The 12,096-nt window shown below is 37.1% G+C and overlaps 1 protein-coding gene across 3 annotated transcripts in view; it reads right to left on the bottom strand.

Moving 5' to 3' along the window:
- Positions 1 to 12,096, bottom strand: part of ATP6V1C1 (ATPase H+ transporting V1 subunit C1) — an 86,035-nt gene that overhangs the window by 47,273 nt on the left and 26,666 nt on the right. For all 3 annotated transcript variants that reach the window (XM_025265105.3, XM_006041428.4, XM_006041427.4), the window contains 7 exons: positions 11,125 to 11,216; positions 9,749 to 9,847; positions 7,807 to 7,875; positions 3,916 to 4,008; positions 3,731 to 3,824; positions 1,759 to 1,856; positions 457 to 583 (listed from right to left, as the gene is read on the bottom strand). In XM_025265105.3, the coding sequence (XP_025120890.1) occupies positions 457 to 583; positions 1,759 to 1,856; positions 3,731 to 3,824; positions 3,916 to 4,008; positions 7,807 to 7,875; positions 9,749 to 9,847; positions 11,125 to 11,216 (672 nt within the window). The remainder of the gene's footprint in view (positions 1 to 456; positions 584 to 1,758; positions 1,857 to 3,730; positions 3,825 to 3,915; positions 4,009 to 7,806; positions 7,876 to 9,748; positions 9,848 to 11,124; positions 11,217 to 12,096) is intronic.

Genomic DNA, 12,096 nt, shown 5'->3' with positions numbered 1-12,096 from the left:
TACAATTTTAAACAGCAACAACAAAAAGAACACACTGTTGTATGCTTTTGCATGCATAAATGTTCATACATTTCTGTTTTAAAAAAGATATAAACATACACCATTTTAGAGAAATGATAATTCTCTTTAAAAATGCCCATCTATTGACTCTGCTACTTCTACCAAATAAAGTTACAGTAATGACTTATTTTCTTCCTCTCTGCAATTTGTAATTCTTGTAAACAACTAGTATCATTGCTTGTGTGGGTATTTCTGCAGCTATAAACATCAGATCTACAGCAAGACAATGACTGGCTTTTAGAAATACCAAGAAGCAACTACTATAAAATGGAGTAAGCAAGGTAAATTATTTACTAACAAATTGAGAATCTTAAAGCAATTACGTAACATCTTCTTCCAATAATTTTTTTCTGAAATTCATCCAGTTCCTATTCTACCAGGTTAATAAATACTTACATCAATAATAGCTGCTGCGCTGCTGTCTAGATGTTTATACAATTCATATAATACTTCTCTCAGTTTCTTCATTGTTTTCTTATTGGGTTGAAGGAGCATTGCTTGGAAGTTCACTGGCAAGCCATACCTTATAAGGAAGCAGAAATACAGGATGTAACACAAGCAAACATATGCAGAGATTTTCTGCTTAAAAGCAAGTATTCTCATACTCTTCTTTAATCACTGTTAATGGGGAGAGGGTGCCTCATTTTAATAACCACCTTTACAAGTTCAGAAACTCACACATTCTCTGGTCCTCACTGTCCATTAGAAATCTTTAAAATGAGAGCCAACTGTCCACTAGGAATTACTTTTAATTAGTCTTCAATTTTAAGGTAATTTATGCCCACCCTCAGCAGACAGTGCAGTACAGTGCCTCTAGGTATACGCAGGGAATTGGCTCCAGGACCTCTGTGAACACCAAAATCCAAGGGTGTTCAAGTCTCTTAAATGAAATGGTGTAAGATTTGCGTATAATCTACATATATCCTCCCATATACTTTAAATCATTTCTAGGTTACTTATAATACAATGTAAATGCTATGTAATTCATTGTAAATAAAATGCAAACGCTATGTAAATCATCGCTAGTGCCCAGGAAATTGAAATTTTGTTTTTTTGGAACTTTCTGGAATTTCTTGTTCAAATATTTTCAATCCACAGTTGGTTGAGTCCATGGATTTGGAACCCAAGAATATGGAGAGTCAACTATTGATTCCTTTATGATAATAAAGAATGTGGGGGGAAAAAAAGCATGAGATTACCCATCTACCATGGAAATTCAAAGAAATTTACAAATAGCATGATGGCAGATTAGTATTTTGAACTATTTCTAATATGAGCAACATGTACAAAGCATCACAAGATGGTTGACATTTTAAGTATCTCAAAGTAATAAAATATTTTAGGCTACTATGAAACGAGGACTTCAAATAAGGTTACTGTGTATCAAACTACATGTAAAATCTGTGATAGGTCTTTTAAACAAACACTGACTAATATTCATAACCTACGTTTAACTTACGCACAGAATATGGAAAGAACCAGAGCACAGCAGCATGATCTTTTTCTAAACTCGGTATCAAGGGCAAGACCAACATGCACGTCATAAGCAGTATGATACTGACAATCTCTCCCTCATGAGTAGCCCTTTGGTTTCCCCAAATCAATTTCCTATTAGCAGACTGCGTTTCAATAAAGAGGTGCAATGCCAAGGGATCTACACATTCTTTAGTTCCAAGTTTCTCAATGAGCTTTCTTTACCTCAAAACAGACTCAACAAAAACCCTCAGAGCTTTCACATGAATCCATGCAATAAACGCCTCACTGAAATTCACTTTCAGCCACCGTACCAGTGGTCCCTATAGAAAGAAAGAAAAGAATCACCACAAATTTGGTCTTGAAAATGGCAGTGAGAAATCAGATAAATCAAGTATTTTTAAAGGAGTGACTATCCAGTGAGAATCTTAAGGAGAATTCAATCACATTATGTGTCTGTGTGGTCAGTCGTTCAGTCATGTCCAACTCTTTGCGACCCCACAGACTGTAGCCCGCCAGGGTCCTTTGTCCATGGGGATTCTCTAGGCAAGAATACTGGAGTGGGTAGCTATTCCCTTCTCCAGGGAATCTTCTCAACCCAGGGATCGAACCCAGGTCTCCTGCAGTGCAGGCAGATTCTCTACCATCTGTGCTACCAGGGAACCCCCAATCACATTGTAATTCACTTTAAAAATGTTTCATTATTCTCATATCTTGCATACTTTACCTTACATTAGATGCAAAGGTTAGCTACTACTGTGTAACCTCAGTAAATACAAATATCCATTGACTCTATTCACTACACAGAAAAGGCATGTATGTGTGCGTGTGTGTGTGTGTGTGTGTGTATTTTTCTTTTTTGCGGCCATGCTGTGCAGCTTGCAAATCTTAGTTCCCTGATCAGGGATCAAACTCATGGTCCCTGTAGTGCAAGTGCATAGTACTAACCACCAGGACTGCCAGGGAATTCTTAAAAAGGCATATACTATAGTGAAGTCATTTCAAATGATACAGAATATAGAAGTGTCCTATAGATTTGAAAACCAAAGTATAAAAATCTAAATTTACTATCCAATACTGTTAAGCATTTAATACATTCAAAATAGAATTTAATTACAAACAACTTCCTTGGAAACAGAAAAAATAGTTATGTAGTAAGTCATTTAATATTTCTAAGTATTAGTTTTCTCATCTGTAAAATCAGGGGGTTGACTTAGATCCCTAAAACCTGCTCATTATGTTCTAATTTCTTAATGATTCTATTATGTATTGACAGCATAAATTCTTTATGAACTTATTAAACTATTCAGTATGATTCCTAGTACTAAATAAAAACACTTCTTTAAAGAAACAAACTTCAAACAGCTTATTACCGTTTCTCCATACTCAAAAGACACACACGATCAGTTCAGCTAACAGTTATTTGGGTAATATTACTAGGCTCATTTGGATATAGCAATCAATTTACACAAAAAGGATAATAACACAACAAAGTGAAAGTCTTTGGTTAAACTATCTGTTCTTTTAGGGTATTGGATCTCCCCCCAACCAGCTGCTTTTATTTGACATTACTTCATTAGGGTTAGTTTTCTTCCAACTGAGATGTTACGGTTTATAAAGTACTTGGAAATAGTTGTAAATGGAATGTGCTTTTGTTTCCTCTTGCATTAAGGGAGAAACACATTTTCACTTTTCATGTTTCCCCTTCCATACACTCTTTAATCTTCACAAAAATCCTTTACTTGAGGATGGCAGGTCCACACTACCTTTCACTCACAATTCCATCCCTGTTCTCCACCGTGCCTAGAACATACTAACTCACCAATGGTTTACATACAAATTCCTTCAGTAAAAGACTACAGCATTAAAAAAAAAATTCTGCCTCAAGAAAATGAAATTTCCTACTGAAAAGAGAGAATAATTACTTAACTAAAATGACCCCTCACTATAGGAGCATTAATCAAAACACTGTATTTAAAATTAACTTTTGATACAGACTTAGAGGGATTAATTTTAAAATATACATTTTAAGATAACAATTCACAGATCTCAGCTTGCTTAGAGAAAACTCATTTTGACTATTTAATAGAAAAAAATAACTAAAATCAAAATCAGAAAAGTTTTTTCTTTTAAAGAAAAGCAGTACCAGTTTTTCTTCTGCTTAACACTGATAATATTAAATATTAAAAATACATACAAATTGCTTTTTCTTGTCAGTAGAAAGCCTGTTCATTTCTTCTTTGTCGGCTTTCATCTCCTCTTCATTATACTGGAAGTCACGGACGATGAATCTAAATTAGGAAAAAAAAGAAAACCAAAATTGTCCACAGGAAGTAAAGGTAATCTAGCAAATTTAAAAAACTTTTAAAATAATAATCTTACTTGTTTTCCCTGGCTTTGTGTCTGAAGTCATCAACTGCCTTCCTAAACAAGGTGACATTACATAGGTAACTGTCTTGGTCCTCTGAGAGAACACTAGAGAAAGAAAGACAAAGTCCATTTAAAGCTTTATATTTATTGCTCACATTCATATTGAGGGCAGAATTCAGAAACGGGGAGGAGGAAGAACAAACAGAAAGGTATGGCAGCCCTTCCTGAACCCCTCAGTGCTTTTCAGCTGTACTGCCTCAAATGCTGAGGACACTCAGTCTTTATGTTTTTACTTACAGTGTCTTAACAGGCCCCTCGTACATTTCTTCCTAACCAACAAAATTAAGCATTAATTCAAGAAAAGCTTCCAAACCCTAAGAACCATGATTTTTCAATCTGTATCAGCAGCAGCCCAGCCAAGGACAAACTGTCCAGCAGCTGGTTGTTTTCCAGACTCTCCCTGCTTCCTGGCTAAACACTCTCTTCTCTTTTGGAACTGAATTCTCTCCTCTTCTCTCCCGCCCTGCCCCCAGAGGCCTGGCCCTTTTAATTTGTGCCCTCTCGAGACTATTACACTTAGTTCTTGCACCCAGTGCCCATCAAATCCAAAGCAAGGCAGCTACCAAGTGGGCAGAACTTGATTTAAAAACCAAGGCAGAAATCAAGTGGGGTAACAGTCTGTGAGCTGCAGGTCTGAGTCTCCAAACTCTGCATTCAATTCTACTGTTGTGTACAAGCAGTAACAGTATATTCTCACCCGTGTAACCAAGCCAAGACAAAACTAAGAGTCAGTGCTTTTCAGCTGTCTCATGGCATTTCCAGTCACCCACGTGTGTGGCAGTGCTTCTGGAGCTTACAAGCTCTTCTGTTCTCTTCTTACCTCTCTCCCAAGGCTCAGTTCTGCCATCTGCTCTGCTCCAATCAACTGACCCATTTCACTGCTGAAGCATCTTTCCTGCTTTTCTTCATAAATTATCTTTGCTAACCCGGCTCCAAAGCACAGATGAAACTTCTCTGCACAATGGCTAGTGTCATCTTTTTCTAGGTCCTCCTTGCTAGCATCCTCTGCTTCATCTAGAACTCCAGCTCCCTGAACAAAAAAGCTTCTGTGAAGCACCACCAAGTCTGTGGTGCTGCTTCCCACAACAGAAAAAAGGCCGAGTCAACCAATGATCCGACCCATCTAGTTTATCTGAACAGGCAAAAGTAGAGACAAACAGCTAAGCGGTAATTGTGAAAGTATATGTGAAAAGCACCTCTTTTTGAACAGTTTTTCCAACAGAAAGAAGCAGAACAATAGTCTAGCTTCCACTTCTTTGGCTGTGTGAACTCGGATGCGGCATTTATACACGTCTTTGCACTTAGCCACCCAATGACGGCAGTATTTCACATGGTCCAATCTTTCAAGATTTATGAACATTTTGCAAATAGCTAGATTTTGTGTGTTTAAGTAAAATTATTTCTTTAGGTTTGAAGATGGTCTTTTTCGATCTATTCTCCCTCAAAAGTCCACTTTCATCTTCACTGCTTCCAAGAGTAATCACTCAAGTATTGTGCCAAAGAGCAACAAGTGACAATGTTGCTACTTAAAATTCACTTTAAAATAAGGCACCTAGAACAATAACTAGCACATAGTAATTACTCAAAAATGTTAGTTATTAGGATAAGCAAAAAATCCAGCATTAGCTCATAGAGCTCTTTCCTAAACCGTGTATAGCATTTCAGACTGACTCACTAAGACGTGTCTGCCTCACATAAACTAATCATCCTCTTCAGGGCTGGCCGAGCTACTGCCCTGTTCTTAATGACTCAAATGCCTTTTCAAGGAGGTGATCTGAAATCAGTCTTTGGAACTGCTAAGCAGATGAACAGATGTTTTCACTGAGTGAGGAAGAGCTGGAGGTACTCAGGTGGTCAGTGGACACTTGGGGGTCATTCAGAAGATAGGTATCGCCTATACTCAACTGGCAGCATCTGAAACTTTTTCCTTAAACTACTAAAGTGATTTTCAAAAGCTGTAAATCTCTGAAGGAATATTTCTGAAGTCCTTCTTCCTGAGTAAACCTGGGCTCACATGCCACTCCCCTGGGCTCGGCTCTCCACAGCGCAGGAGGGCATGCCATGCGCACTGCGTCCTCTCTCTCCTCCTCCTCCACCCCCAAATGTCAAGCCTATCTCTGTGGCTTTAATGGGCTCCAAAGAACAAGGTTTAAGAATGTGTCATCCGTCCAGATAAACAGCTTCAGAGGAAAACCAGTATCAAGACACAACCTCAATCTTCAGTTTACCATGTGGAGGGCCAGTGTGAATGGAAAGCACTCGCCAAAAATGGGAAAAAAATTCACAATGAGCACAAGTTTGTGGTTTTGTTCTCAAAAAAAGAAGTCAACATTTATGAAACTGCAAGATTCATATTACCTTCCACTTTACATATCCTCTCAAAATTATTTATCTATTTTTTCTGGCTGTGCTAGGTCTTCACTGGTGCGAGGGCTTTTCTCCAGTTGCGGCAAGCGGGGGCTACTCCTCATTGTGGTGCTCGGGCTTCTCGCTGAGATGGCTTCTCTTGTTGCAGAGCACCAGCTCTAGGAATGTAGGCTTCACTAGTTGCAAAGTGTGAGCTCGTAGTTGTGGCGACAGGCTCAGCTGCTCCATGGCATGTGGGATCCTCCCAGACCAGGGATTGAACCCCTGTCTCCCACACTGGCACGCGGATTCTTTACCACTGAGCTAACAGGGAACTCCTACTTCATGTATCTCATCGAGTCTTAAAAGGACCTCATAATGCGTACAGCAGAGGTGTGATGCTCATTTTACAAAGAAAATGAGGCCCAGAGAAGTTAAAAGACTTACCCTAGGTCACACAGCAAGTTGGTAGCAGAACCAGCAAAAGAACTCAAGATTCCTGGATCCAGGACTCTTTCCATTATACTAAGCTACCTCCCATATGACACAATGAAACTGGAAAAGAAAATATTTCATGGGCCTGGCCTTACTACCACCACTTCTCTACTACCTCCCAGACTTTCCTTTCATCATGCTGACACCTCTTGAGGAATACACACACAAAAGAATTCTTTGGGGGAGCATACATACTGTACTTATATTTTCTTGGCAAGTATCTCATGTGGAAAGGCAGAATACAGGAAAAGATGACATGCTATAGTGTCATGAGCGCACAACTTGAAAAGACCTGAATTTTTAGTCCTAACTTTGCCATTTGACACTTTTATGGCCATATGCTTTAGGCCACAACTTAACTCTTCTGCATTTTTTACTTCATATATGAGAAAAAGCGTAACAACTGCCCAAACTACTTCACAGAACTGTTGTAAATATCAAATTAGACAATGAATACTAACCTGTAAGTTCAAAAATGCTTAATAATTTTTTTTTCCAAAGGAAAGTACAGACTAGGTAGAATCTATGCTCACTGGAAAGTGATAGTAAATATCTGCAGACCAACACAGTAGCCTAGTAGCCATTTTGGTATACTTCCTTGACAAGATAAATGGGGAATTAGAGACACACAGTAGGTATGAGATAAGTACTGAAAGAAGGATCTTGAGAAGGTTGTACAGCAGAAAAAGTACCACACGGGAGGCCTGGGTTCTGGTTACAGCTATGCCACATATGAGATATGTGACTCTGGGCAAACCACTTCAGCTCTGTGGCCTCAAACTTCAACATCTATCAACATGAGTGGGTTGGTGAGACTGTGCAAAGGCCCTTCCAAGTCTAAAATTATAATAACTAGAGTTAATATAATTCATTTATTAGGTGAAAAAGATGGTTCTAAAACTATAAAATTTACCACAAAGAAAAGATAAAGATATTTCCTAATCCAACACCCAAACTATAAAGGAATTCTAGGCAACAGCAGGCTGTAAATCTACTACTTACTTGCTAGACCTTGGAACTACCATTTCAGCTAGTGTCTCATACTGCTTAATCCAGTCGTTGTGGTTTAACCTGTAGAAAAGGTACAATTAAGTTACTAGAAGAGAAAAAACAAGTCCTACTTCCTGCCAGACCCAGAAAGAGAAAAAATTATGAGACAAACTATATATATATATATATATATAATTCAACTATATATATATATAGTAAATATATCTCAAATCTATCTAACAAAAGAAAAATCAAGTTTCCTACAGAGAATGAATTCAAATACACTGAGTGGTGAAGGAGGAAACATAACGCACCATCTCTTACATCTAGTAACTACTGCAAAAGAGGCACACCCTAGAACTCAGTTTGGAAAAGAAGCAAAGCAAAATGGAGATGTGAAATTATTTTCAAACTTTAGGGTTAATTTATATTACCTCACTAAAAAGAAAAGAAGAAGAAAGCAAAGAAGGAAGAAAGAGAGAGAAATGAGAGAGAGAGAGAGAGAGAAGCCATGCTGAAATCACTAACACTTTTATTCAGTGGCCATTCAGAAGCGCTGGGAGAAAGCACATTTACTGAAGCACAGTGTACCAGGAAGCACTGAGTCAGCCAAGCGACAGTAAACCAAGCTGCCACAGATCATTGTGCAACAGCCTTCCTTCCTTCTCTAGAGACCACTGGCTTTCGTGGGTGTGGCAATATAAAATAAAGAACTGTACTGATAGTATTGTAGCCAGGATAATAAATAAACCACTATACAAGGTACCATAGGTCTGACCCTAGGTTTCCAGTACAGTGTACAGAAAACTATGAAAATTTCTTGTCTTAAACACAAATTTTAAACAAAGGTTGCATAAGACAAATCTTTTCTCTGGACAAAGGTTATTTCCATGCATAGTATAAAAACACAAATACACAGACATTTTTCAGAAATAATCAGTGTTTTCTTATTCTGCAGTAAGTGGGGCAAGGCAAAAATCAGATGATACTGTTGCCATTGTAAATTAAACGGAGGTGCTTTCCCACCCCTTTCCAGGAGGCATCATTTTCCTATAGTCCCAGTTTCCTAGCCAGATAAAAATGGAGAGCACGGCAAAACAAGACTTTATGAATAATGCTGACAAGAGTCCCCAAATCTCCCACGCCAGTTTGGATCCCCCAATGATTTCCTGACGGTAAGATTTCAGTGCAGGTCAGAAATGAAACCATTAACAGTATTTTCCGCCACCCACCCCACATCCAGAATTCTAACCTTCAAAAGATTTCATTTTATCAAGATTAACTATGCCCAAATGTTAATTAATACAGAAGGCCTAATCTAGAGGAGATTTCGAAGAATTATCCAACCTAAACTATGGCCATAACCTGTACCTGTTTTTGTAAATAAAGTTTTACTGACACCAGACACATCACTTCATGCACATAGTGGGGATGGCTGCTTTTAGCTACAACCACAAAGCTGACGTGGCAGAGTTGAGTAGCTGTATCACAAACCATATGGCTTGCAAAGGGTAAAATACTATTTGGCCTTTTATATAAAAGATATGCTAACCTTTGATCTAATCCAATCCTTTACTTCTTAGAGGGTTTAATTCATCCTAATCAATCATAAACATTTTTCAGAAAAACAAAGAACTTCCTATTTTGAAATATCTAAAAACAGTATTTTTTTAAAAACCCAATAGTTTAGCATTATTTAATTTTTTAATGGGTCAACTCTACTAAGTTGAACTTGATTTAGAATCTCAATTTATAACTGACATCTCTATTACCAGGTTACGAACTAAATTCCACTGTATGTGCCATATGAGTATATGTTGGTTGACAGAACAAATGACAAGGTGATATTCCATTCACACTTGGGTTTTGTGGAAAACTTCAAATTACAGTATCAGGCACTAACATTTTTCTTGTATTTTAATAAGTAAAAACCTTTTGTAATGAAAAGACATACTTGGGAACTACGACCAGTAACGTGACGAGATACTCTGAGTCAAGAACAAAGTCATCCTTCTTCACAATTTCTGCTAGACTTCGAGTTAGCAAACTCCCTCTGAGGAATAAGAAGAAGATCATTAGGCTGATAATTATGTGGTTCCATAACACAAGTAAAGATACAGCAGGCTAAGTATAGTTACATATACTACACATACATCTCAAGAGGGATTAGCCTGAGTTAACATTTTTATTTGATGTATCAAGAAGCCAAAATTTAGCTGAATATTTCCCATATCTAAACCCAAAGAAATGTCAAAATTTTATCAGAATTTGCTTCTAGTGTCTCCCTTTGTGTTTGTTTTAATTATTATAACTCAGCTCTTCTCTTAATTATATATATATAATGTCTTAACTGGGAAAGTGTTACTCATTAGGCATCAATTAAAGTCTACCTCACCATAATTATGAAATCATATCATCTAAGCACAACCTCTGATTTTCCTCCCTCTCCTTGGGTATCAATTTTGGTTAGTTAACCCAACAATCAACTCTTTGAATGCAAGTCTTCATTTGGTCTCCCAGTAGATTTCACACTGAAAATGACTTTCCCTGTTTGTACCCCTGACAGGACAACTCAATTCTGCCTCTGGGATATGAATGTATACCTTGAAGAGTTAAGTGCTCAAAGCTACGCCTGTAGTAGTCATACTACAGTGAGATCAACCAAAAGAAGAGTGTTCTATTTTAAGAAAACCTAACATAAAAAATTGAAACATAAAAACAGATAAAAATGGAAACATCGGAAAACAGATAAAGAATGAGAATTACATAAAAAAGGATTTTTCTATATAATTCTTTTAAGCAGCAGATAATTGCTATTAATTAAATTATGATTTAATTTAAAACAATTAACTTTAGATAATTTTTACAGTGAAAAATCAGATGGATAAAGGATAAACCAGGACCCAGCTCAGAAGTATTATGTATGAAACGAGCATAATAAATCAGCCTCACATCTGTTTTGACTAGCCTGAATTAATGAGTTTTTCTCCATGAAGTGAAAAAACACCATCTGACTACAGAAACGGCACAAACTGGAACTTACTAAAACCCCCAACAACAGTTTATCCGCAACGTAGGCTACACAGCGATCCTCGACATTTTCGGCACTAGGGACCAGTTTCATGGAAGACAATTTTCCCATGGGCCAGGGAGGCGGGGCCGGGTGGTTCAGGGTGATTCAGCCCGTTACACTTATTGTGCACTTTATTTCTAGTATTATTACATCAGCTCCAGCTCACATTATCAGGCATTAGATTTCAGAGGTTGGGGACCTCTGTGCCACAGTGCTTCTCCAATTCTAAATTATTCACATATAGTTGACATGCTTACGCGTTCTTTCGTTCCAAATTCTGAAGATTCCCTTTCAGGTTGTTGTATGCGGATGCTCGAGATTTCAGGTCATTGTCAATCTGAGTGACACCCTTTACAGAAGAAAGAAGAGAAATAGGGAGAATCTTCCTAAATCTGCCTCTACTAATACAATTAAAGTAGTTGTGCTTAAACTTTAAAAAACAAACCCACCACCAGTTCCTGATGTAAGAATATTCTATTATTTTAAAGGCATTATTTTTAAAGGTCATTAAAAAAATAACCTACTTCATTTTTAATAACTATGGGAATTTTCATGTAATCTTTTCTACTAAAGATAATGTTTTATCTACATGTATTTTTATTATTGTCACTATATTCTTAAACCATGTTAATGAAATCTAGAACACTGATTAAAGACATGACTAATTGGAAGGTTTTAATACACAAGTCTGAAGAGTTAATTTCCAAAGGAACGAAATCATACAGAGTTTTGCTGTTTATAACACCACCATTCTTACACAAAACATTTTTGCAATGAAGTTAAAATTTTGCTTCAACTTATTTATAAATGTTACACAAGCTGATTTTTCAAAAATATGATTAAAACTACTAATAATTTAAGGAGAAAACACAAAGCAGTAGATTTAACATTTGAAGAACTAATTTCAGCTTAGCTCTACCATTATCAGCTATGTGGCACGCTGGGGTAAATCACTTCACCTCTCTGAGCCTGCTTCCTCATCTATAATAGTATCAGGAAGAAGATGACTAAATCCTTGATAAGGATTAAAAGAAAATAATGCTCAGTCATAATAAGAACACCATTTTATATTATCTGACTACTCATTTTCATTAAATTATTTGACCCTGAGTTAAAATCCTTGATAGACTATTTATTTACATTTAACCACAGAGCACAATGTACAAATAAAGTCAGTGGAAGCTAAGGAAGTCTGTCCGAATGATTTAAACTGTACTGTTCATCCAGCC

This window comes from Bubalus bubalis, chromosome 15 (assembly GCF_019923935.1).
Source record: "Bubalus bubalis isolate 160015118507 breed Murrah chromosome 15, NDDB_SH_1, whole genome shotgun sequence".
NCBI classification, from domain to species: Eukaryota; Metazoa; Chordata; class Mammalia; order Artiodactyla; family Bovidae; genus Bubalus; species Bubalus bubalis.
This window is presented reverse-complemented; position numbering and strand designations above follow the sequence as displayed.